Here is a 26,568-nt window from a genome sequence, read left to right on the forward strand (position 1 = left end):
GTACTGAAGACTTAACCCAGAGGCATTCTACCTCTGAGCTACAACCTCAGCGCTAATTTTTTTTTTTTTTTTGAAACGAGTCTAAATTGCTGAGGGCCTTGCTAAGTTGCTGAGGCTGGCTTTGAACCTGTGATTCTCGTCTCAGCCTCTCAAGTCCTGGGATTACAGGCATGTGCTACCATGTCTTGCTTTTTTTTTTTTTTTTCCCCCCAATCTGGTTTTTTGGGGTTTTTTTTTTTTTTTTTTTGGTGGTACTGGGGTGGAACCCAGAGGTTTTCTACTTCCAGGCTATACTCCCAGGCCTATTTTATATTTTATTTGGAAACAGGGTCTCACTAAGTTGCTGAGAGCCTCACTAAGTAGCTGAGGCTGACTTCGAACCTGCGTGATCCTCCTGTCTCAGCCTCCCAAGCGCGGGGATGACAAGCGTGCGCCACCACGCCCGGCTCATGTGTTTTTAATAACTACTAGAAATTTAAAATTTTTATTTGTAGTTCAACTTCTATTTCTATAGGACAAGGGTGATTTATGACAGTTCAGATTCATCCAGCTTCTAGAACGGGCTAACCATGCCCTCTCTCTCTTCGTAAATAGCTAATACATTTCTGAATAAGGTCCAAAATTAGATATTTATTTTCCTTTAATCCGAAGAAACTGCGCGTCCTTATCCATTGTTGTCTTTCTGGCCACTGTTAACGACCAGGAAGGTTGTAAATGTGCCTGACCAAATAACTCAGGTCAGCTGTCAACCCCGAGGTGGTAGAAGCATCAATCGGTGAACACGATGGCTGTGGGTCATGAAGGAGGTTAGGAGCGAAAACCCTGTTTAAGACCATTCTCAGAACAACCTGCCAAGCAGATAGTACGGCTATTAGAAGTAGGTACTCAACAGTCCCTGCTTTACTTCGGGTTGTAGGGTGACCTGGGGATCTCTGGCCCCAAACCTTAAGCCGAAGCCCCAGGCCCGGCTCGCAGCGTCCTCCCGTCTCCGCCCGCCCTGCCCTCCACTGCTCTTGGTACAGGCCGCCGGCGGCCATCTTGGATAAGGGCGGAAGCAAAATTTAAAACCGCACTAATCCCTCAAGCTTAAAACCAAGACGATCTGGGCATGGGGTTCAATGTGTGAGAAGGTAACGCCTCTGCGGGCCATCCGGGCCGCTGGAGTGCGTGGCGGGGCCGGCGCCGCCCTTCCGCCCACACCTAAGATGGCGCCCGCCCCAGCGCCCCCGGCGCGGCCGCTCTAGCTCGCTTCCGGGGTCGTCGGCTTCCGCGGCGGCGGCGGCGGGGCGCAGGCCGGCTTCCGGTCCGTTTCCGGGCGGTCTCGGGTGTCGGAGGCCCCGACCCGGGGAGGTTGTGGCGCAGCGGGCGCAGCCTCGGCGGGCGGCCGGCGTCCACGGGGCGACGAGGGGTCGGCAGCCACGACCTGGGCCTGGCCCGGGGGCCCCGCGCGGGTGAGCGGAGCCGGGAGGGAGGCCGCGGGGAGGGAGGCCGCGGGGAGGGAGGCCGCGGGGAGGAGGCCGGCGGGGAGGAGGCCGCCGGGAGGGAGGCCCGAGCAGGTCCGGGAGGGACCTAGCGCAGGCTTGTCTCGTGTATTTAAAGAGCATTCTCCGAAGGTCGTCTTCGCGGCGCTCGGGCCCGCCCGCGCCGTGACCGCCCGAGGCCGCCCCGGAGTCCCCGGGCCCGGGAGGCCTGGGCGCCCAGGGCTCAGCCCGCCCGGGAGCGCGAAGCCGCCGTGGGCCCGCGCCAGCCGGCCTGGGCGCCGAGCCGGGCGGGATCCCGTCTCGCAGTTGCTGGGGACGGCGCGGAGAGAGGCCTCCCCGGGAACGCGCGGCCCAGAGGCCCAGGTCGGGCTCCCCGGATCCACAGGTGGCCGCCAGCAGAGGACGGAGGAGATCAAAACCTGTCCCCGCCTCGGGATTGATCTGGGCGGCCCACCTCGCAGCTACACCCGCAGCCCTTTTACTCTTCATCTGAAATGAATGATAAGTTGTACGGTAGTAGACTATCCTTTCCCTCCCTTCTTGTGTCTTAATTTTAACATAACAAGCAGTATTTTGCATTTTTCTCCTCGAGAAAATTTTCAGAAATCGTTTTTTCAGAAAAATATCCAGAATTTAGGAATCTAGTAGTGTTACTTACCTCGCCTACATCTCAAAAGGTTTCATTTTAGCTGGATTTGCATTTTAAGATGGTTTGTATCAGCAGGGATCCGTGCCTCTTTACCTGTAGTTGGGTGAAGAATTAGAATTGCTGCCGTGGGGCATTCACTCACTCTTCTTTCTGTATTGTGTGTTGTGGAAAAGCTCTGTTTGTAGCTAAGAGAGAAGGCAGTCAGTCAAATTTCAGATAAATACTTTTCAAAGTAACACTTCCGCAACTCCTCCTCCATTTCGACTGGTTTTCCGGGCAGAAGTGAAGCAGAATTAGAAACTGCACGGACCCCTGAAGCTGCCCAGAGGAGGGAGAGAAGGAAGAAGCCGGTCATCCTGTGTCCTGGGGTGGAGGCGGCATGTGCCCCTGTCCTGTGCCTGAGCTCTCTCCCTCTTGCCTTGGTTCTCCTCCTGCCCACCGACCTCCTCTGTGCCTGCCAAGTCCCTGCCCTGGCCCAGTGGCCTAGCCCCTTCTCGTGCAGCCATGCTGCTGAAGGACTGGATGTCTCTTGGTTCGGATTCCTGGACTCCTGCAGGCCTAGAGGTGGCTTATAACTACGGATTGACGCCTGTTGGCCCACAGTTGGCATCGGACCCACCAAGTGCGCTCAAGGAGGCGGAAGGGGACCAGATCCGAGTGCCAAGCGTGACCAGCATTCCCCAGCAGGAGGGGCAGGCTGAGCAACCCCACTGTATCTCCAGAGTGGGGTCCCAGGGTCTCTTTCCTCCATTATCCTACATAAACCATTTTTATTCGTAATCCCATGAAAGCTGAATGTTTCCTATAGCCTGGGTACTTTATTAATGCTGTTATTTTACTTCTCTGTCATCAAGAAGAGTAAATTGCTAGCTAGCAACTCGAAGTATAATCGATGTAGAAAAAACTGAAGATAAAATACATGATTTAAAAAGTTGTGAGGTTTATAGCAAGGCGTGGTGGGCACGCTTGTCATCCCCGCGCTTGGGAGCGGAGACAGGAGGATCGCGCAGGTGCGAAGCCAGCCGCGCTGGCGTAAGAGACCCTGTTTCAAAAATATAAAATAGGTCTGGGAGTGTAGCCCGGAGGTAGAAGGGCTTCCAGGAACCCCAGTACCACACACACAAAAAAGTTTTGACGTTTATAATCATCCCTTACTATTATAATAATCAAAATAATATAGCCTCCAAATCTCCTCATATACCTCTATAATCTCTCCTGGGGCCCCTGCAACTCTGCCCCTCTCTAGGCAAACACTCACCTATTTCCTCTCAGAGGAGTCTCCTCTAGAATTGTGTGTGTCTTTTAGCATTTGTGATTATAGTTGTACAGTTTCCCCTATTTTACATAGCATACCTTTGAAGAACAGAGAGGTTGCACCTTTTATTAGGCTTGCTGTCATTGTATTTCTTCAGCTAGTTACCTGGTTTCCCTCTGTGATTCTGCTCTGTTGTCCTTTTAGTTGGTTTTTGAGCTTTCCACTTGTTACTGTGCATCATTATTAGAAGTCTCCGATCTGTATTGTTTTCCTTTCTCATTTTATTTTAGACATACAGAAGCTTTTTGTTTTTGAATCCTTAGGCTTCGGCACACTTTCCCCTGTGAGGCAGGGTTGTAAGTAGGTGAGAAGGTAGGAATTGCCTCGTTGTGGTTTTGATTGCCTTTCTGAGAACTGAGAGTTGGTGTGGTGAGGCTTGGGGAGGTGGAGCAACCTCAGATGGCTGGCTGCTCGGTACAGCGCGTTTTCTCCAAAGTCCCCAGTTGTTAATTAACAAGCATTGCTGGTGACTTGCTGAGTGTTTACCATTTTTAGAGTTGTGAGGGCTGCAGAACTAGGTTTGAGTGGCGGTGTGTGGACACCTTGGGTGTCTCTTGTTCATGTTACAGGTAGAGAGTTCATGTTTGGAACTGTTTTCTGTTTTCTTTTAGATCTGTTTGGCTTTGAGAAGGCCTGTGGTCCTGCCGCACTGAATAAGGGATGGGATCAGAGAACAGCGCTTTAAAGAGCTACACGCTGCAGGAGCCGCCGTTTACCTTGCCCTCTGGACTTGCTGTGTTTCCCGCTGTACTGCAAGATGGCAAATTGGCTTCAGTCTTTGTGTATAAGAGAGAAAATGAAGACAAGGTTAATAAAGCTGCCAAGGTACCATAATAGGTGATGACTTCATAGCTAGTACTTTTTTCTGTTTTGCTATCTATTTTAAAAAGTGAAATTAATAAAGATCAAAGGAGGTGCGACCATAGGAATAGTATTTATTATTTGGGTCTTATAAAAACATAGTACTTCTTATCTTAGGGATGTATTTCCAACAGATAGCACAGCTGTAACCAAAAGGCTTCATAAAACTCATTGCAGTGGGTTTTATTATAATCTGAGATGGAATTAGTCTAGCTTAGCAGAAGTGCTCTAAGTATCTACATTTTAATTAGTGTGTTGATGATGGGTTTGTAAATAAAATAGTTAAGGAACTTGTCTATAGTTTTCTTTTCCTGAGCTTTGACTTGGTGTGTGGATTGGGTGCCCCAAAAAGAACACTGACCCTGGGCTCTGGCTCTCGCTGGGTGACTTTGGACAGGCTGTCACCTCCGGAGGTACCAGCTTCCTCCTCGGGAGAAAGGTTCCTCTAGCTTACATTGTGCATGGCTGCTCCTGGCTCGGTGTCCAGCGCCTTGGCAGGCTGTGTAACACTGCCAGGGACCCGAGTTGTTAGGACAAAGAGTGATTCTAGGGCTGGGGTATGGCTCAGTGGTACAGCGCTTGTCTAGCATGTATCATTAAATAATACCACCTCAGGACGCATTTTCTTGTATGTTTGTATTTTCTGGTGCTATGGATTGAACTCGGCCTCATACATGCTAGGGACTTGCTCTACCACTGAGCCCAGGATGCATTTTCTTATAACATTTTGTGGTTTTAAAAAAAAAGTAGCTGGTTATTTTGCATTTGGGTAAAACCACATTTTTGTCTCACCCTGCCTAAGTATTGTTAAACTTTTTAATATGATTTGACAGAAGATCCAGTGCCTTATTATATAGTTGGTTCATGTCTATCACAGCTTTTTAAAAGTAATTTAGAGCCAGGCGTGGTGGCGCACGCTCATATCCCAGCATTTGGGAGGCTGAGACAGGAGGATCGTAGTTCATGGACAGCCTCAGCTACTTAATGAGGCCCTTTGCATTTTAGTGAGACCCTGTTTGAAAATAAAGGATAAAAAAATAGGCCGGGCGTGGTGGCACACACTTGTAGTCCCTGTGCTTGAGAGGCTGAGACAGGAGGATCGCACAGGTTCAAAGCCAGCCTCAGCTACTTAGGCTCTTAGCAACTTAGACCCTGTTTCCAAATAAAATAGGTCTGAGAGTATAGCCTGGAGGTAGAAAGCCCCTGGGTCCTGGGTTCCACCCCCAGTACCACCAAAAAAAAAAACCCCAAAAAATATAGGGCTGGAGGTATAGCTCAGAGGTAGAATGCTTCTGGATTTCATCCCCACTAACTGCCAAAGAAAAGTAACTTAGCGTGATTGTAGGCAGTGAGGAACTAGACAGTATTATTTTTGCAGGAAGGAGCTGCACGTCCTCCCCAGCTCTCTCCCCTTTTGTACGTCCTCCTCGTACTCGGGGTAGCCTACATTTTTCTGATTTTTCTGGCCATAAAGATGACAAGATTCTCACCGCGGGTTTAGCACCTTTGCTTCGCCACCTTGCCCGAGGCCTGCCTTTGGTGTGTGTTGCGGGAAGAGGGAGAGTCCCTGAGACCAGGATGCTGCCCCCCCCCCCCAAGTCTCCTTCAAGTTCCACTCCGTCCATCGCCTCCCCGCCTTGGTTTACTCTTCAGAGGCCCAGGCAGCTGTCAGGCACTCTTCAGAATTCCTAGCAGTGTTGTGGGGAAGTCTGGCTCCTAGGGCCTGGACGTCTCCGTAGAGCTATTTAAACATTGGTAAGCTGAGTAAAAGCAGAACACATTCTAGGTCGTCCTTGGCTTGCTAGAAGTTTGGGGAAGGGAGGCGCTCAGAGGCCCCGGCTGCCGTCGCCAGCTGTCTGGGAGCCTCGTCCGCCTGTGTGGCTGTGCGGTTGTGCGCATCCTCACTGCCGTTCCTGTCCACAGCACCTGAAGACGCTGCGCCACCCCTGCTTGCTCAGGTTTCTGTCTTGCACTGTGGAAGCGGACGGCATTCACCTCGTCACCGAGCGCGTGCGGCCTCTGCAGGTGGCCTTGGAGGCGCTGTCTCCTGCGGAGGTCTGCTCTGGCATCTACGACATACTGCTGGCTCTCGTCTTCCTTCATGACAGAGTAAGTAGCCGGCAGCTGCCCGCACCGCCGGCTTCCCAGGGTCGGTGCAGACTCGGTGCAGACTCGGGGTGAGAGGAGACGGCAGCGCCTGGGCGGGACGGGAGGGGCTGCAGGCGGGCCTGTGGGCTGGCCAACTCATCCTCTCCCTGGACAGACATTTTTACAATTACATAGAAGTTTACCATAGTCTACCTCTAGTTTTGGATACATCATTACCATAAAATAGCTACAGCTGGTATATATGTGTTTTTTAATACTAGGGATTGAACCCAGCTTCAGAATTATGGTAGATCCCAAGCAACGTTTTACTTTTTATTTTAAAACAGGGTCTCACTAAGTTGTGGAGGGCCTTGCTAAATTGCTGAGGCAGGTCTGGAACCTGCAGTCCTCCAGTCTTAGCCTTCCAAGTACCGGGATTACAGGTGCGCACCACCTTGCACAGCCAGCTGGTATTTATTTTAAAAAAAGTTTAGCACTAGTGTTGTTGTATTTGTTTGGGGGAGTTTTGTTCCATATTATACTTTAAAGAAAGAGTGTTTCTCAGGAAGAGACAGAGTTTGTCCAGTCCTAACATTTGGGTGGGTGGGGCCTGTTGCCCGTGATACCCACGTACCCAGCGTGCTCGGCGCTCTGATCGTCACTGTTATTACAGGGTGGTAGTTCTTTCGTTTACTTCTGCTCTATTTATCAACGGTATTTTTGAGCCACTATTTCTTAATGGTGTTTGCATTCTTAGATTATAAAACATTAGTCACAGGTTAGAAGCACTTATTTGAGACAGCTAAATGTATTAAGCTTTTTTTCTGTTTATGGCAGCCTGGTTCTCCAAATATCATGTGGGATGTATAGTTTCTTAAAAGCATGTTTACAGGTTCACACAGTAGCAGGAATCGCCCGTGCTTGTCTGGGGAGGGCTGTCTTGTTTGCTGCAGGAGAGAGTGTAGGCCACTCTCACCCTTGACTAAGTCTTCTCTGCAGAGGCGGCCGGGGTGGTGTGCAGTCACTGCCCCCGAGGTGTCTTTGTGCACACAAAGCACAAATCTGTATACTTAGTTGTTTTTATTTTTCCTCAAGTGGAAACATACTATACATGCTATTCTGAACCTTCCTTTAACATATAATATATATTGGCGTGTTCTGTGGAAAGATACGTATGTGTTTGATGTGGGCAGAGTGCTCTTTCGTCTACTGGGATAATTTCTGGTTTGGAAAAAAAACACTTTATACTCCAGTCCTACCTCTTTTTCCACCTTCTATTTGACTGTATTATTTTCTAGTTTAAAAAGGACTTTTCTGTGGTCTGTGGGAGTTCTGGTGGTCCTTATCATTCTATTTTCCTCTTCTTTGGGCAGAATTTTTATTAGTGCCTACTGACAAGCTCTAGAATCATGATAGAACGTAGGTGAGAAGGAAATTAGAGCAGAAATGAATCAAAGAACCTGTGGGGCCAGGATGTTATCTCTAAAGGCATCAACACAAATGGTAGAGGCATAAAGAGTTGGGAACGTTTCAGGCTCCTCCATGTCTTGACTGCCGGGTTCCATGATCATGCCATGGGCGGGAAGAAGCGTCATCCTCTCTTGGGTGGCTAGTAGTTCTTTGAAGGCCGAGTGGCAGTCCTCTTCCTGTTCTTTGTCTTCCAGGGACGCCTCACACACAACAATGTCTGCTTGTCCTCTGTGTTTGTGAGTGAAGACGGGCACTGGAAGCTAGGAGGAATGGAGACTGTTTGCACAGCTCCTCAGGCCACGCCAGAGGTAAGCTCGGTGCGGCGCTCCCTCGGGCATTGGGTCTGGAGCCCTGGACGCCTGTTTCCAGGCCTGCCGCCCTCGGCCTTCTTCCTCTGTGTGGCAAGCTGGCGCTGCAGTGCGTCTCTCCACCTCACTGCCTGAAAGTGCAACTCATCTAGGACCCAGCCTACGTCTCCTCCTTCCAGCATTCTCTACCGTACACAACCATTCGGACTGTGGCACATTGCCAGAGCTCTGGGTGTGCGTCCTAGGTTATGGGCGCCTGGGTGGGTGGGGAGGGAGCGCTGGTCTCCATTTGAGTTCCTAGCGCCCTAAACAGAAGCTCTGCAGAAATACCCCCCCAAGCAGGTGAACGAATGTGCTTCTGTGGAGGGTGGTTTTGTCTGCGGAGCTCAGCACCCTCAGCTTTTATATCTCACGTGGGAGCAGGACTTAGTAAGAGTCACTTGATTTAGTAAGATTAATGACAGATTTGTTCAGTGCCGAACAGCCTTCTTTCTTTGTTTGTTTTTTGAAGTGGCATCTCACTGTGTTGCCAGGCTGGTTGTGAACTCATAGACTCAAGTGATCTCCCGCCTCAGCCTCTCCAGTAGCTGGGCCCGCAGGTGTGCATTGCTGCACCCAGCCCAAAGCCCTTTAGTTATCATCTGTGCAGGAGGAAGAGAAGGATGTGCTGATTTCCACGAAGGGAAAACAGGCTGCTCATGCTCAGGACGCCTGTAACTTGGCTCAGAGGAGAGGGAAGGGAGTGGCTTGCTTAGTGAGCCAGAGTCTCGTGTGTGGCACAAGCCCCCATCTTTCGTTAGGGTGGTTTCCTGCGCGTGACGCTGGGGCTCGAGCCCTGGGGCATTCCACCTCTGAACTCCACCCCCAGGCCCATTTTATTTTTATTTAGAAATGGATTCGCTGGGCTGGTACAAGTCTCCCTACTTGCTGAGGCTGTCCTCGAACCTGCGGTTCTCCTGTCTCGGCCTCTCAAGTACTGGTGTGCACCACCATGTCTGGCCTAGGAAGATTTTTAATCAGTGGCGCTGATGTAAAGGTTTCTTCGCTGTTACTGTGTTCATCGTTTACTGCTTTTAACTTGGTGTAAGAGAGTGGGTCCTTGAATATGTGTCTGACTGACTTTCTCTAATTTGTTTCTCTCTAGTTTCTGAGGAGTATTCAGTCAGTACGAGACCCGGCCTCTATCCCTCCGGAAGAGATGGTAAGATGACTTCCTCTGGATGTAATGAAGGCTCCTTTGTCCCAAGTGTGAAACTTGTAAAACCTTCCCCTGCCCGCTCCTTGCTTTAGTAAACTGAAGATGCCTCTTAGTCTCTTTGGCCTCGAGATCTTCTGAGATTCGTCTTGTTAGGTGGCAGGAAGCCAGCTTACGTTTTTGTTGTGTACAGACCTGTGCTGTAGTCTAAAGACACCCGGAGTGGAGGTGCCCCCATTTCATGGCACACCATGGCTCGCTGGGGTCACGGTCATGGAGAGGCAGCATCCCTGCCCTTCCCTTTGCGTGCTCGTGGCCATGGCTCAGGACCCCAGGGTGCAGGGGCAGCGACTGGCAATGTCATGGTGCTGGAAAAGAAAAGAGTTGCTATTTACCAGTAAGTTTAAAAGCAAATCCCCCCCTGTAAGTTTGTTCTTATAACCCTACAAACAATCCCCAAAGACATAATTGGTGTGTGTCACAGGACTACACATCCACCTGTGGACTCTAGTGAAGACTGGAAATAAGCCAGGCTTATCCAGGCACGTTCATAGTGTGTTTATTATAAGTATATACGAGTATTTTCCAAACTGATGATTAGCTTGGAAAATTAGTTTGATGATGGCTTAGGGAGTCATTAACATTTAAAATTAAAAAGTGAGATGAAAGAGAAAATATCATTGGGTATCATAGATTGTAAGGCTACCTGTGTGTATTTATACATACATACATATACTGGGTTATGAAAGAAGAAATGTTTTCTTTGGATTGCAATAAAAAATGTTATTGAAAGGTACAGACCTGTATTAATTCTGACCTTTTAATCTATTTGATCCTATTTGATATTTTACAACTCTCATAAATTCCATCCACTAAATATTGTTTAATTTTAGAAACTTCATCTTATTTCTTATTGCTTATGAGTGCATCTCAGTTATACAGACCGATGGTTTCCTCTAGCACAGCTGCGTCTGCCTGCCGGCTGTGGAGAAAACCCCTTGCTTTTTCGTGGGAGTGTGCAGTGCCTGGGCAGCTCCCGCGTGCCTGCGTGCGTGTGTGTGCACGTGTGCGTGTGCGCGCTGCGCTCCAGGAGCCATCAGGGACGAGGGTGGCTGGCTGTATGCCGAGTGTCCCCTGGCTGCCACGCACCAGGGCCGGGGAGTGACTTTGCCCTCCCGCATGGCACTTGGTGCCCCCGGCGCCACCCACCAGCGTCCAGCCAGACCGAGCCTCAGCGCGGCGGCGGGGGCAGTGGCAGCTCCTCCTCTGCTCACTCACCCCATTTACCTCCCGCCCGTACCCCAGCTGTGCTTATCTCCTTACTTTAGGAGGGATGGCGCTGAGTCTAACTGGAAGCCTCATGCGGTCAAAATGCCTGATCTGAGCCTATAAGAAGCCCCAGAAGAAAAAGGCTTTTACTCACTTTACCCTCTGTCTCTGCCAGCCTTTGTGCCATGACTGAAACGGTGGCTCCTCCTACAGTCTCTTGTCCAGGGGGTTTCCGTGAGCGAAGCCCAAGGAATAGGGGAGGGTTTAGAAATATGAAAGTTTAAGTCAGGGAAAGATAGAAGACAAGAACCTCTCCCCTCCGTGGATGGGAGGGGTCCCCAGTGCACACGCAGGGGAAATGCTTGAGAGGTCAGAAGTGGCTTGTGAGGCGGAGTCTGGTTCTAACAGTCTCTGCCGCTCTCAGTCTCCAGAATTCACGACTCTTCCGGAGGCGCACGGACACGCCCGGGACGTCTATTCGTTTGGGATGCTGGTGGAGAGTGTGCTCGCGGTCTTACATGACCAGGGTGAGTTGGAGGCACAGGGCTGCACCACCAGCTAGTAGGAGAATAAGCCATGCTGATCGTGTGCAGTTCCCAAGGCTGCAGTCTGGTCATAGCCTGGGCTGATGCTTCCACGACAACGGAATGCGCCTAGGCAGATAAAGAGCGGCGGGGAGAGGCCGGGGCCATCCTTTGAGCAGGGAAAGAGTTTTCAGGAGGAAGCCCTTAGAACTGTGGCAGTCGGTATCATATTTTGATTATCTTATTAATTGGTGGTAGTACTTATGGCCCAGAGACTCTTTCTTATTGAGCCAGCCAGTAAGTAAATAAATGCCTTAATGATCAAGATATAATAGTGTACATAATAGACTGACTCCAAAACTTCTGTAAAAATAACTCCTCAGCCAAGCTTAGCATTTCTTTATTCTTTCAGTCTTTTTGTTTTTCTCTTGCTGTAATTTACTCAATTTTGTGCCTTGTTATTTCATTGCCTCTTAGAGTCCAAGTTGATACCATTTTTTTTCCTGAGTAGTGTTCCCCCAGTTGCAGCCCAAGCCACTGTCCTGAGGCCAGGCCTTTAATTCCCCACCTGGCGCTCATGGAGGCTCATGTCAGGCAGGGCTCTCGCCGGCCCGCGACACCCTGCTGAAACGTTGGGCAGTGCCAGTGTCTCGGCCTCTGCCAGGCACATGTGGTACTCATGTTACAAGCACGTGCGGCCCTCATCTCTGAGCCGTCCCAGCCTTACTACTGCAGAGCGATCCCCAGGCCCAAGGGCCGTTGTTTTTAATGAAGTACCTGCTCCCCTGTGCACCCCAGGGTGGTGGCGCTCACACCCCTGTGAGAACTGAACTGGCATCCACATCCTGGATTCCTGGGTGAGGACCCTGGCTGAGAACGGCCCTGAAGCCTGCACTTGGGAACACTCAGGAAGCGAGGGCGTGGAGGGGCGCCGTGGCGGGCTGGTGCGGGGGGACGTTCTCCGCCGGCCAGGGCGCTGGTGTGCAGCAAGTAGGAAGCTGTTCAGCACAGCCAGGGCTCTGTTTGTTTGGGCTTTTACAGGTTGGTTTTTGCCCTCGCCAGTCTCCAGCTGTAGAGGTCCTGGAACGAGGGAGAAGGCATTGGAAACTAACTGTAGCTCTGGATTTCAGTTTCAGCAGACCTTCTCTCCAGCTTCCAACAGACCTTGCACTCAGCTTTGCTGAACCCCATTCCAAAATGTCGGCCAGCGCTCTGCACCTTACTGTCTCATGACTTCTTCAGGTGAGGGGTCTGGTGTGACGTGCTGGCCGCCTGCCATCACTGCCTGTGCGCCTGGACATTGGGATGTGGGACAAGTGTGTGGATGACCAGACGGGCCAGTCCCCGCCCTGTTCATTATTAGGAGATTGCATCTGTCAGGAAAAGATGGAGTGGGAAATTGGGTCGCCCTCGGGTTCCCAGCTCAGATAGGAAGGTTTTGAAATCCTTGCTTGTCCTGAGACTTGGGCTTAGAAATTAGATCCAGATTCGTTAGGGCTTTTGTCTGGGAAGAAGCAGCCTGTGTCCCTTGGCTTACGGACATAAGTTCATTGAAAATATTGGTACGCTCCACCTCGGCTTTCCATGGCTGTTACATTTCTGATAAGAGTTGATTATTTTGAATTCTTTTTTTTTTTTTTTTTTTCTCTTTTTGGTGGTACTGGGGTTCCTGGAAGCCCTTCTACCTCCGGGCTACACTCCCAGACCTATTTTTACATTTTTATTTGGAAACAGGGTCTCCTAAGCCAGAGCGCTTGGCTGGCTTCAAACCTGCGCGATCCTCCTGTCTCTGCCTCCCAAGTGCGGGGATTACAAGCGTGCGCCACCACGCCCGGCTTTGAATTCCTTTTATTGAGAGGGAGTACATTTATTTTTTTTCTTCAGACAGAAGTTTTTTGTTTGTTTGTTTTTAATAATGTGATGGAAGAGGAAAGAAGTCAATTTAGGAAGGGCACGGTGTACCTCAATACTTTCCTGGATTCGTAGGTGTCTTGAACCTCTCTCTCTCTGGGGTTCATTTTAATTGTGTGTTCTTTATTTTTTACCTCCATGACTGCAGACCCTTATACAGGTTAGTCCCATATTCCTGACTTTATTAGCAAAGCTAAAGCTAACTTATATTTAGCTTTGAAACTAAGTATTTTTCTGTGTTTGCACATAGAGATCCTGTGAGAAAGTGTGGTGAAAGGAAGTTAGTATCCCAGGAGGGGACAGGTTATCTCTGGAATAGTGCCGGGGTGGTAGGTGTCAAATAAGTCATAGTTGTAGTTATTGGGATTATATTTGTCATGTTTTAGAGAAACTATTCAAAACCTTTCCCATTATGAGATTTAGGGTCATTTATTTTAATTAACAAATACAAATTGTATATATTTGCTTTTTCATAAGAGTCTTTAGCCTGTGTTCTTTTAGATGATTCTTAGAATATTTTCTCTTGATATGGTCTCTGTGAAGAATAACTCTTCACAGTAAGTAGTCTCTCATCGCCGTGTATAGGACGAGTTCCTTACTCACACCTGCGTGTGGAGTAGAGAGAAGGAACCCCGGGCCTCGCAGTGCGCAGCTACCCGAGGAGGACCCCGGCGGGTCGGGCGAGCCAGCAGGGCAGCCGCAGGGGCTTGGGGCTGGGCCTGCGTTTTCTGCCTGAGTGGCTCGCCTCTCGCCTCTCCAGAGAGCTCCTTCTGGCAGCAAGAAGTGTCCTCTCACATCTCTTGCATATTCAGTACATACAAGACACAGAATGTTTTTAATCAATTCTGTGTCAGTAGAGGGCTGTTAGTAAGTAAAGTTTTGGCAAGGCAGAGGCTGTGCATGGACCAGCTGCCAGCTGTGCTCACTGGGCCTCCTGCACGGGCACCCAGGCATCCAGGGCTGAGGTCCCATGTAGGATCTGCATGTGGGCAGTCCACAGCGGTCTCTGGATGTCCCTTGGGAAACAGACCCTGCCCAGGTGAAGGATTGATTGAATAGCTTCAGCAGGAGAGTGAGAAGACTCCTGTGTTTCATGTAGAGATCCCGCCTTTCCCAGCCCTCTCCAGTGAGTCTTGGGGAGCACAGGGAGAAGGAGATAGGCAAGCTACATTTTGCCTCCGACTTGTACTCCTGGACCTGTATTTTATTTGGAAACAAGATCTCACTAAGTTGGTGCGGCTTTCCTTGAACCAGGCTATCCTCCAGTCTTGGAGTCCCTCCAATCCTCCTACCTCAGCCTCTCAAGTACTGGGATTACGGGCATGTGCCACCGTGCCCAGCCTCAATTTTTGTAATGGTTTCTCCCAGCATATTTTACTTAATAGCATCCTGTTACATCCAGATATTTAGAGGATTATGGTGATTCTTAAGACCTTAAAGTATGTTAATGTCAGTCAATATTCTCTTCACAGATGTCTTATATTCTTAAGGCAGTAGATTCCCATTGGTTTGGTCCAAAGTATTTGTCTCATAAGCTACTTAGGATCTTTTCAGTGCTATCAAGAATGTTTCTTTTTTTTTAAAAAAAAAAAAAAGAATTTTCTTTGTTGAAAATTATAATGGTGTGAGCTGGGTGCAGTGGTGAATGCCTGTAATGCCAGCACTTGGGAAGCTGAGATAGGAAGATTGCAGGTTGAGGCCATCCTCAAAAACCATGTTTCAGAATCAAAAGTAAACTAGAGCTGGGGGTATAGCTCGCAGGTACATGCTTCTGGATTCAACTCCCAGTATCAAGACAAAGCAAAAAGCATGCAGTGACGTAGTCTCTGGTTGTGGCTTCAGTATTTTACATGTTTCCTCTAATGTATTATTATTCTTTCTTTTTGGCATCTAGAAATGATTTTTTAGAAGTTGTAAATTTCTTGAAAAGCTTAACATTGAAGAGCGAAGAGGAAAAAACGGAATTCTTCAAGTAAGTTCAGAAGGCTAAGCCCTGGAGTGCGGTGGCGGGGCTCCTGTCCTGCCTCAGTGTCCCACAGGCAGCCTGTTGAGGGCGGCGGCAGGCTTCTTTAGAACAGTGTCAGAAGCCTCCGCATGCCAGGCTTCTCCTGGCACTGCCACAGAGAGCTCAGCTCCCAGGAGCATGGGAACAGTGATCAAGCTTGGGGTGGGGCTCCTGAGACAGGGAAGATGGAGAGGGGCAACATGAGTGAGCCCCCCAGGAAAGGAGGTGTGCCCTGTGGGAGGGCGGAGTCCAAGACAGGCAGGTGGGAGGCGGCCCTGGTGTGTGGCAGGTGGGGGCCGACTTTGCAGATATTGGAGTTGAGGATTGAAGCCCAAGGAGTGGGTCTCCCCTTAGACAGTCGTTCTGACCTCCATGGAGGACAGACAGAAGGAAATCACACAGCTATGGGAGCCCGGGCAGCAGACGAGGGTGAAGGACAAGCTAACACTGAGCTAAGGAGGTCCAAGAGGCGGAGCTGGAGCTGGACGTGGTGGTGCGCAGGTTTGAGCTAGCCTCAGCAGCATATTGAGGTGGTGTTAAGAACAAAAAGGGGTGAGGGTGGAGCTTGGGGGTAGAACATCCCTGGATCAATCCCTAGTAGCCGAAAAAAAAGAGAAAGTGCAGGTAGGAGGAGAGCAAGTGGCCTGGGTGGAGCCTCTGAAACCCGTGGGAAGATCACAGGCTGCTGTGGGGAGGAACCGAGCTCCCCAGGCCCTCAGGTCCTTGCTTTCTGTGTGACCGCAGCATGGACCTCTGTCGTGTAGGTGTGGGGCTTTGAAGGAGATGGCACCTGACATGCCCTGTTCCTAACAAAGCAGGAGGCAGGGTTATCTGTTGAGGGTGGTTTTATAATGGAATATTATTTTTTTGTGCTACTAGGATTGAACCCAGGGGCATTCTACCTCTGAGCTCCACCTAGCCCTATTTCTTATTCTATTCTTATTATTTTGAAACAAGGTCTCACTGAGTTGCAAAAGGGCCTCACTAAATAGCTGAGGCTGTCCAAGAACCGTGATCCTCCTGTCTCAGCCTCCCAAGTACTGGGGTTACAAGCTCGTGCCCCCCCCCCCAAGCCCTGTATATTATTACTATTATTACCTAATACCTATTTTTTTTCTTCAGTAGAATGCATGTTGTTTTAATTCACTGAGGTTAGAAAACAAAGCTTGCATCTTGTTTAGTGTAGCAACTTAAGATATGTGCAAAGCCCACCTCTTAATTTTGAGAAAGCGCCTTTCATCTAGAAGTCCTGTGGCATACTAGGGCCCTGGAGACGCCTCCTCGCTTGTCTTGCAGGTGTGCCGGCTGGCTGGCCATGCCTTTGCTTAGGCGTCTGGGGACTGACTTGCTGACCAGAGGCATCGGGTGGGAGCGGGGAGGGCGGGAGCCTCTAGGAGGAACCGCGGCTGTCACGGTCAGTCTCCCACACTTCCCTTTCTGCCCTCAGGTTTCTGCTGGACAGGGTCAGCTGTTTGTCAGAAGAACTAATAGCCTCAAGGTTGGTGCCTCTTCTGCTAAATCAGTTGGTGTTTGCAGAACCAGTAGCTGTTAAGAGTTTTCTTCCTCATCTGCTGGGCCCCAAAAAAGGTGAATTCTTTTTCAAAGTGTTACTGGTGATTACGGAGCGTGTTGCCCGTTTTCGAGCAGGTGGCTCACTGTGGTGCGGCTCATGTGTGGCTCTAAGAGCAGGGGACAGGCACTGGTCTCTGGTAGGATCACTTCAGCGCAAGCCTGGATTCCAGAGCCGCAGGGTAAACATGGTGCATCTTCCCAGAGGTCACCTGGGCTGTCACAGGCAGCCACGTGTGTCAGAGGGAAGCGTGTGCCGTTCTAGGGTGAGGCGTGCATCTCCAAGACAGGTCCACTCCCCGTGCCTTGACTTTACAGGAGTCACCATCTGTTCTTGTTTTTGGTGAAAGGTTGAAAGTCACCGCAGTGGTCTCACTTCTTGGGCTTCATGTTCCCTCTGAATGTGAAGTGAAATGATTACTTTGAAACTTCATAACTTTGTTGTACTGTAGATGACATATCAAGTGAGAACATGAGTGAATATAAAAATATAAGAATATACTGTAGAATTGTGAGTTGGGTGGGATTCCGCTTTTAGAATGTTTTCTTACAAGTTTTAACTCAGCAGATCAATGTTAGGGTAACTTGTTTTATAGTTTAGAATTTCAGTGTATCTCTGATTTGTTCTTTTTTTTTTTTTTAATTCCTCCCTGTGACACTAAGACTTGAACCCAGGGACATTGTTCCTCCAAGCTACACCCCTAGCCATATTTTTATTTTGAAACAGGGTCTCATTAGGTTGATGAGTCTTACTGTTTGTTGAGGCTGTACTTGAACCTACGATCCTCTCTCAGCCTCCCAAGTACTGGGATTACAAGCGTGCGCCACCATGCCTGGCTTGATCATTGCTTTGAACCTTGAGTTTTTCTTTATAGTTTTTCCATTCTGTTACGTAGTGAATCTTGGACACTCTTGGCTTTTTAGAGATTGACCTGTTCTCCTGATTTGCTGGCTGGGACAGTGTGAGTCATGGGCCCCCAAACAATTCTTCTGCGTACCATTGATATCAGCGGGAAGAGGTCTGGACAGAAAGGCGACCCAGTGTCCCAGTCCTTCTGTAGCACTCCTCTGGTTTTGCTAAAGCAGTATGTCACTCAGAATCTGAGCCTAAGTGTGATCTCCAGCGTTTCAAAAACACTTCCACAAGGAAGAGTGTGCTTGAGACAGTAAGCCATGAGCGACTCTGGATCCACAGAACTCGGGCGTAAGGATTTAGAGGAGGCCGTGCGCGGTGCTCTCTCGCTGAACTGAGTCTGACTCCCTTCACCTCTGATTCTGTAGAAAGCGCGCAGGGAGAAGCGCCCGGCCTGCTGCCGCCCGCCCTGTTCCGCTCGCGGGTGATCCCGGTGCTGCTGCAGCTGTTTGAGGTGCACGAGGAGCACGTGAGGCTGGTGCTGCTGTCGCACATGGAGGCCTACGTGGAGCACTTCACTCGGGACCAGCTGAAGAAAGTCATCTTGCCGCAGGTAGGAGCCAGTCGGCAGCGGTCAACCTGAGCCTCCAGAGGCGGGGGACAGGCAAAGGGCGCTGCTGACTTGGGGCTCAAAGAAGAGGGCTTGGAGTAATGCCTTAGAAAGCCTTGAGGTAGCAGTGCAGGTTACATCTACTGGAATATCGAGGGTTAAAGTTAAAATTGTATTTCCATTCACAGGCAAATCAGCGAATGTATTTAGTCTTAACCTGGGAGAGACTATAGTTGTTTGCTGATTCTTTGGGGAAAAATGAACAAGAATCATTTGTGAAGTGCTTTGTGAACAGAAACTATGATTGTTCATAGTTAAATTATTGCAAGTCTGGGCATGGTGGTACACAACCATAATCCCAGTATGCTGAGATAGGGGATCGCAGGTTTGAGGCCAGTCTCAGCAACTTACAGTCTCAGCAACCCAGCAAGAACCTGTTTCAAAAACAAACAAACAAAAAAAAAGTAGCTCTGAGGAAGAAAACCCTGGTTCAGTCTCGAGTACAAAAAAAACATGGCATCAGAATCAGAGGAGCCGAATGTGTAGCTCCTCCTATCAGTGGTTCAGCCTGACTGTTGCCCACCCAGTGGCTCCAGGATTACATTAGTTTCTTGTGGCTGCCATAACATGATCACCAACCACCTGGCCTGAACAGAAAATCGCCCTCCGATTCTGAAGCGTGCTCTGAAGGCACTAGCGGAGGGTCTTGGCCTCTCGCAAGCTCTGCGTGTTTGGCACAGAGCAGCTCGGCCCCCATCTGTTGGGCCACGTGGCCACTGTCTGCGCCTGTCAGGAAGGTTATAGAAGGAAGAAGGGACAGGACGCAGCAGAGGGCGAATAGCGACAATGAAGCGTATTTGGCTTGGGCGATGGTTTATGATTTCCATATCCAGGAGATAGAATCCTAAGGAAATGATGTCTTGGTCTACTTGGCTGATACCATCTGATTAAGATCCCTGCTGGAAACCTATTGTATATAATACAGATGAGAGAGTTGGTTAAGAATTAGCAGAGCTGGGACTAGAACCTGCGCTCCTGACCCCACTTGCTGCCTGGTTGTTGACAGGCTTTGCAGGCCCTCTCCTTGCTTACGTAGAGCAGAGCCTCCTGGCATCTGCGTGTGGTTGTCTTGTGAAGGTGCTTTTGGTTGCAAGTAACTGAAATCCACAGTAAAGCAGCTGGCTCAGGAAGGGGATCTGACAGACGCCACGGCCCTCAGGCCTCCAGCCGCCCTGGCCCTCCTCGCTTCTCGTTCTTTGGCCTGCTTCACCTTTGACTGTCAAGACCAGCTTTCATCTTTTTGGTGTGCATATGGCCAAATGTCATCCCATAACCCCCAAGTTGACTGCCCTCATTTTAAGCAATCCACAGGGATAACCAGTTTCTCCAAATTCCAGCTTCTAACACTGAACACGATAGGCTGATGGGGCAGGTCTAGCTGCATCACGTGCGGCGGTTCCCAGGGTCTAGCCTCTGGGTTCATAGAGCTGGGTCCTGGGCGAGCACCCCCTATCCACGCCCTCACACTGGGGCAGCAAGCTGAGCACGCATGTGGAGAACCGACATTTACATTTTTTGTGTGCAATTCAGTGGAGTAATTTTGTCAGTTTCCATTGTGTTTTTTTTATTGTACTATTTAAGAAAATGTCCGTCCAGGGTGGATTGGGGGGAAAGATAAAGGCCCTTTACTAAAAAGACAGCTTGAGAGCCAGTGACCTCAACTGGAGTAAATTGCCACTCATCCCAGAAGGAAGTGCTCATTGCAGCCCAGCTGCCTGCCCACGGGGAGGGAGGGCGCTGTGGTCTCGCTCACTCCCTCCTTCCCTTTAGGTGCTGCTGGGCCTGCGTGATTCCAGCGCTGCCATCGTGGCAGTCACGCTGCGTAGTCTAGCGGTGCTGGTCTCTCTGCTTGGACCAGAAGTGGTTGTGGGAGGAGAAAGGACCAAGATCTTCAAACGCACGGCCCCCAGCTTCGCTAAAAGCCCCGGCCTTTCCTCGGAAGGTAAGCGTGATTCGGAGCTCGAGCTTGGGTTCTAACATTAGATAGATGTGCAGCAAAGCAGGAGGTTTGTGTTCAGTTAAATGATGCAAGGAAGTAAAAGTTAGTTTTCCTTTTCCAGCTCCTTGGGGTGTGTGTGTGAAAGGCAGGCCTTTTTAGTGAGAATCCTTTGTTTCTCTTAAGGCCACAAAAGGACATACAGATGTATGTTTGCATATGTTTATATAGGATTTTTTATTTTGTGGTACTGGGGTTTGAACCCAGCGGCATTCTACCTCTGATCTACATGCTAGACCTATTTTATTATTTTGAAACAGGATCTCACTACTTGCTGAGGCTATCCTCAAACCTGTAATCCTCTTGTCTTAGTCTCCCAAGTACTGGGATCAGAGGCTTGTCACTACAACCAGCTAGGAGGTGTGTGTGTGTGTGTGTGGTTTCTCCCAAGCGTGGGGATTACAAGCATGCACTACCACGCCTGGCGTGTGTGCTCTTAATGAGAAAATGCCATGCACAAATTTACAGCATGTTTTTGTGCAGTAGTGTATCAGGATTTGTCTCTAGGTCACTGCATAGAAGTGTAGTTCATTCTTTGATAGCTAGCTGCCTAATATGTCATTGAATGCAATTCAGTCGGCATACTTTATTTATGGGTAGAGCATTCATTTCTGTTTGTGTGTGTGATATTGAGGATGGAGCACAGGGCTTTTTTTTTTTTTAATCTCTGAGCTATGCCCCCAGCCCAGTTTTATTATTTTGAAACAGGGTCCTAGTTGCTGAGGCTGGCCTTGAACCTGTGATCCGCCTGCCTAGGCCTCCCAAGTACTCGGCATGTACCACCATACCCAGCTATTTCTGGATTTTTTTGTGTGTGTATGGCATTGAGGATGGAACCTAGGGACATTCTACCCCGAGCTACACCCCCAGCTCTATTTTCTATTGTGAAACACGGCTTCACTGAGTTACAAAGGGCCGAGGTAGCTGAGGCTGTCCTCAAACTGTGATCCTCCTGTCTCAGCCTCCCAAGTGCTAGGATTACAAGGGTGTAGTACCATGCCTGGCTTTAATTTTGGATTTTTAATCACTGTAAATAGTGCTACAGTAAAATACCCTTTTATGTATATCTTTGGGTTTCACTACAATAGAATAAAGTCTCAGAAGTGGAAACTCCCTTGTTTGGAGTTAAATATTCATTGGCATAGAATTTACTTTAACTTTTTTTGGTACTGGAGATTGAACCCAGGGGCGTTTTACCTCTGAGCTACACCCCCAGTCCTATTTTTTTTTATTCTTTATTTTGAAAGAGGGTCTCACTATGTTATGGAGGTCCTCACTAAGTAGCTGAGGCTGGCTGCAAATACAGGGATTACAATTGTGTGCCACCATGCCCAGCCATTTTTAAAAATGTATAGTTTTGTTGTATTAAGTACATTCATATTCTTAGACTTCTATTCCTAAAAGGAAATTAGAATCACTTACAGCTTTTAATTTTTAAAGACTGTAACTTTTTAACTGGAGACGTTTTCCTGGAGATGGTGGCTGTGTAAGCTCGAATTCCTTCTGACACATCGCCCCGTGTGGCGTGGACAAAGCCTGGCAGGTGTTCTGTATCTGTGTTAAGTCCCACTCCCTTCACTGTCGTGCCCCAGCACGTGGTAGGTCACCGGGCAAGTTACTGCCGGGAGTCCTGTCCCCTTAGCCTCTCTCGGGCGGGCGCGGCCAGCCTTGGAGAGCTCCTCCTCCAGCGTGTACCCCAGATGCTGCTTTTCTGGCAGTATGCCGGTCAGCAGCAAGAAGCGCAGACAGGCAGCGATACTGAACGTAGAGTTTCCATTTGTTGGATATTTTCCTAAGGTAAAGTGTAAATTCTGAAAACTTGGGGCACTTTGAGACCCACGGCTCTTGTCAGCTCTGGTCTCACCCCGTCTCCCCAAGCTGTGCCATGCACCTGCCGTCTTCATAACTGGCAGGAAGGGCCGGTTGACATTACTTGAATTCTTTTTTGCACCAACCTCTTTCAAGTTGTACTCAGGATGATAACGTAAAGAGGCCTGTTGTGAGAAATAGTCTTATGGTTGAGTCTAGGAGAGCGGTAAGAGTTGAAACCGCACAAGATTTCTTGGCTGTTCAACTACATAAAGAGAAATCTGTTTAAAAAGAGAATAAATTTGGTTAGGCAAACTTATTTGAGCACTTTTTTTCAAGGTTGTATATAATTAACATCTTGAGGCCAACATTGGCTGGCTTAGAGCTTTTGTCTATAGTAGGTTCTGCCAGTGAGGAGTTTGTCTGGATAGTTAGTAAGGCGGCACGCTTTCCCCGAGTTCGTGTCCTAAGCATGTGTCATATGTGGGTAACTCAGCAGCATCCCTGACGCTCTGTTAGCCTCTTCTGTGAGCTTAGTTTGCATGGGTCTCCTCTAAATGTGTTGCTTCTTCTTACCCAGTGTTTTATGAAAATCATTCTTGTACCTATCTTCACAGGTGATCAGTTTCCTCAGGCTGTTAAATTTCCCATAAATGGGATTTCAGGTGTGAAAAACACTCCAGGGGACAGTGAGAGCCTCCCATCAGACTCCAGATCTGAGGAGTGGCCAGACTGGAGTGAGCCCGAGGAGCCCGGCCATGCCGCTGGGCCTGGGTGCAGCAGCCTGAGCGCAGAGGCGGAGCCCAGAGGTGGAGGCGCCGTCATCGGGAGTCCCGGAGCTGACAGCCTGGTCATAGAGGCGCAGTCTCGGGAGAGCCCACTCTCTGAAGAGCCTCAGCCTTTGCCACCAAGCCCCCCGCAGAAGACCTGCCTTGTCCAGGGCGGGCACGGCCCCCCCCACGCTGAGCCACGAGAACGGCCCCCAAAGGGTCCCTCGGCACTCGGCTTGGGGGAAGAGTTTACCATTCACGTGAAGAAGAAGCCTATGCACGACCCTGAGCTGGACTGGTTTGCGGACATGGTCCCAGAGATTAAGCCTTCCGCGGCTTTCCTCATCTTACCTGATCTGAGGACAGAAGCAGTGGCCCCCAGCAAGGACGAGATCTCCCCGCTGACGCCATTTTCCTCGAAATTTGCCGCAGCAGAAATGGCAGAGGTGAGGACTTGTTTTGGATTAAGTAGTGCCATCGGTGCCAGGTGTAGGAACCGACACGTTTTCCCAGTGAGGGAACGCTGCTGTGCTGAGTGGCTTAGTGACAGAGCCAGGCACAGAGCCGCTGGCTCCTAGGAGCAGGCATGTCCTTCCCAGGAGGAAGTGCTTGGCGAGGTTTCTAGATGGCCCGTTTGTCACATGATGGACAAGACTAAGCCAAGATGATTTAGCGGCCATGTGGTCTTGAAGGTACTGTTTAAGGCTAGAGTCAAAGCAAGCCTCCTTTCTTTGAGCTCGCAGTCACAGCTACTTTAGGTGGCCCACCAGCGCGAGGCAGTGCCTTCTGTGGGTCCTGGCTTCTCATACTTGCATGTGGCTTATTGCAGGGGGAAGCTGAAGGCTGGGGAGAAGGGGAGCTGAACTGGGAAGAGAACAGCTGGTGACGACAGGTGTGAACTCAAGGAAGAAGGATTCCTTTAAAAGAGAATACCTCAGAAGCAGGCTGCGCAGACCAGGAAGCCCGGGCGCAGCCTCATCTCCCATCCAGGCACTCTGTGCCAAATGAAGCGACTCCAGCGGCGGGCGCGGCTGGAAGAGCCTGCGTGCACTTGCCCGAGGCCGGTCCGTGAGGAGTGAGGCGAGGAAAGGTTGGATCTACTGCTTTTTCCAGGACAATCTTGGAAGTAAAGAAAAAATAAGAACTCAAGCTGGGTAGCTTAATTTTGTGCCATTTAAGAGTGAGGAGAGTAAGCTCTATTATGAAAAAAATTTTAGCTATAAATTATAATGACTTCAAATTGCTAGTTTCCTTAGGCAGCTTATTCCTTTGTTTACAGGTCCGTTGTGGATTGGCAGTTACTGTTTCACATTAACTACATTGCACCAAAGTTCTTAATGAGAAATACCCCCACAATCCTGTTCTTTAAATGTCAAATAAAGACTATTTTCACTAGATTCAACTTTACAAAAGCTGTTTTATGTGTTAGAAAACGCACAAACATAATTACATCCGTGTCTTTATATACAGAATGTCCTGGCAGGGGACAGTGTCAAACCCCGTGCTGCGCAGTGACAGCCAGGCCTAGTCCGCAGGCTTGCCCCTGGCGCAGCCGTGGCTTCATTGCCTCAATCCGGGCTTGCAGCGCCTCCACTTCAGCCAGAAGCCACGCAGGGGCTGGAGCCCTTTGGAGTAAGCACTCGGCTGCCCCCAAGGCCTTCGCTGCCGCCCGCAGGGCCGCTCTGCACTCCTCTTCTGGGGGGTCCTCCTGGCGCGCTCTTTTTGCCTGTGGCTGGGAAGGGAACAGGAGACAAGTCGTGCCATGTGCCAATGCTGAACAGTGAACCACCTCTAGCTAGGGGTCGTGGGGCTGGCAGGCCCGTTCCACCCTGGCCCAGTCACCTAGACTACCGCGTGAAAGCGCTTTGGGTTTGTCCCATCTGGTCTGTATGTTGCGAGACACAAGAGCTGCTGTCTCAAAGGCCCCGGTGAGAAGCGCTGCCTTGTCCAGTGAGAACTCTAAAACCTGTGCTAGAAAAAAGCCCCACATGGGAACTTTTTAAAATACTAAGCTTGTAGCTGGGTGTGGTGGCGCACACTTGTAATCCCAGCATTCGGGAGGCTGAGACCAGAGGGCAGAGGATTGCGGCCAGCCTCAACTACTTAGGCCCTCTGCAACTCAGTGAGACCCTATTTCAAAATAAAGAATAAAAAGTTGGGCAGGGGGTGTAGCTCGGAGGTCAAATGCCTCTGGGTTCCATCCCCAGACCCGCAAAAAAAAAAAAAAAAAGCTTGTAACTCATAAGCACTGTAGTCTAGTCTTCTGCTTAAGGAGCCAGTTAAGAAGACAGACTTTCAAGCAGTGTGCAGGGTATGTTTATCTAAGGAATGTCACAATTCCTACGTTTTTGTAGCTTTTCTGAATAAACTTCCAGTACTGAAGTAGCATTTTGAATATTCTTAGTAGTGTCACATTTCTGCTTTTTAAAGGTAAATGTGATTTTCAGACACTGCAAAAAAAAAAAAAATGTTAGGCTGGTCTGATAAATGAGGCAAGGGATGAACTGAAGGTCTCAGCAGTGAGGTAACTGCTGTCGTGCGGGTCGGAGCCTGCTCCTAGGGCGGCGTCCACAGAGCAGCTCTCCCCAGAGCTCACAAGTTACACTAGAGCCTCTCCAGGACACGGAGTGTTTTCACACAGCCCTTCCATTCTGTATGTTGGTGACCTCTCAGGAGGATTACAGGTGACGTTTTAAAAAGCAACTATCATAAGCAGGAAGAATTTACGTGTGTGTGACTTCAAATTGAACATGAGGGAAGCACTGAACCAAACCAACTTGCTCTACCAGCCGGCAGCCAGGCAGCCGTGCGCGTGGCCGAGCTGGAGAGTGTCCGTACCTGCAAGGACGGGCTCGGCTGAGCTGCCTCTGTCGCTGCCTCGGCAGCCCGGCCCCAGAAGACACCCTTCTCCCGTTTCACGCGTTCCACTCTGGCAGCGTCCGTTTCCTCTACAGACCCGCTCTATCAGAGACCATGAAAAACCAGCACGTTAGCACTCCCTGCTCAGTATCAAATGGTGTGATGGCCGGAAGCCCGAAGACCGAGCAAGCTGTGAGCGTCTGCGCCGCATCGCAGGCTCTGGAACCGTGGTTGAGCCCTGCAAACTTCCTTTTCCTGTGCCCGGATAAAACCCCTAGTGCTCCTCTTCCTCCTTCCCAGAAAAAGGACAGCGGCCTCACCTTTACTGAAGAGCCTAAGACACTGGCTGAAGGAAAGCCAGTCTACAGTCCAGCTTCGATGTAATATAAGGTACGTGTCAAATATGTAATGTGCATGTAAAATGTACACCACACGTGTTTACATGTGTTATGTTAAACATTTCCAAGCTTAATAATGAGCATACTATAAAAAGTACTTTTAACAGTTCTGATAGAATTTAAACTGTCCCGTAACATCCTAATGCTAGCACCGCGTAGGTTTTCCAAAGTACATGCAAACATGGGATCCCTACGGTTCAAAATTCTAAATGTACAACTAAAAAAAACACCTGTAAAGATAATGGCATAATCTTGGGAAAACAGATCTTGACTTCAAAAGTGTGCTAAATTGTATCTAAGATACCATAAGGAGTTCCTCGGCCGTAACTGGCACCACCCTGAGGCACCTCAGCGGCCCCTCACGGTGCCGTCACCACTGCGGCCCATCCCAACCACAAGCAGGATGACGCTTCGCTCTGAGACCGCTCTCACTGCCTCACCAGGTCGGGTCCTCCCCAAGTTACAATGAGATCCTCTGGGGAGGGGCCCAAGTCTTGAATACAAAATTCATTATGTTTCATAGACACCTTACACAGTACAGCCCAAAGGTAATTTTATACAACATTTT

At 49.5% G+C, this 26,568-nt stretch overlaps 2 protein-coding genes across 2 annotated transcripts in view; one reads left to right on the forward strand and one right to left on the reverse strand.

Annotated features, from left to right (window-relative positions):
- Positions 1–1,330: 1,330 nt before the first annotated feature.
- SCYL3 (SCY1 like pseudokinase 3) lies at positions 1,331–23,629 on the forward strand (the record flags this gene model as incomplete). The annotated part of the gene is made up of 13 exons (XM_080698789.1): positions 1,331–1,451; positions 4,057–4,270; positions 6,230–6,415; positions 8,059–8,172; positions 9,317–9,373; positions 11,061–11,163; positions 12,291–12,402; positions 14,966–15,043; positions 16,524–16,663; positions 17,927–18,111; positions 19,939–20,110; positions 22,591–23,189; positions 23,573–23,629. Exons 2-13 carry the CDS (start codon positions 4,106–4,108, stop codon positions 23,627–23,629), a joined length of 1,968 nt encoding a protein of 655 aa, XP_080554915.1. The 5' UTR covers positions 1,331–1,451; positions 4,057–4,105.
- An 89-nt stretch (positions 23,630–23,718) lies between these two features.
- The window catches only part of FIRRM (FIGNL1 interacting regulator of recombination and mitosis), a gene marked incomplete at both ends in the record, with an annotated part of 35,763 nt that continues 32,913 nt past the window's right edge, over positions 23,719–26,568 (reverse strand). Inside the window, 3 exons of the mRNA XM_080698790.1 lie at positions 23,719–23,862; positions 24,242–24,475; positions 25,582–25,704. Of these exons, the coding sequence (XP_080554916.1) occupies positions 23,719–23,862; positions 24,242–24,475; positions 25,582–25,704 (501 nt within the window). The remainder of the gene's footprint in view (positions 23,863–24,241; positions 24,476–25,581; positions 25,705–26,568) is intronic.

This window comes from Muscardinus avellanarius, assembly GCF_963383645.1.
Source record: "Muscardinus avellanarius genome assembly, chromosome: 7".
Lineage (NCBI taxonomy): Eukaryota > Metazoa > Chordata > Mammalia > Rodentia > Gliridae > Muscardinus > Muscardinus avellanarius.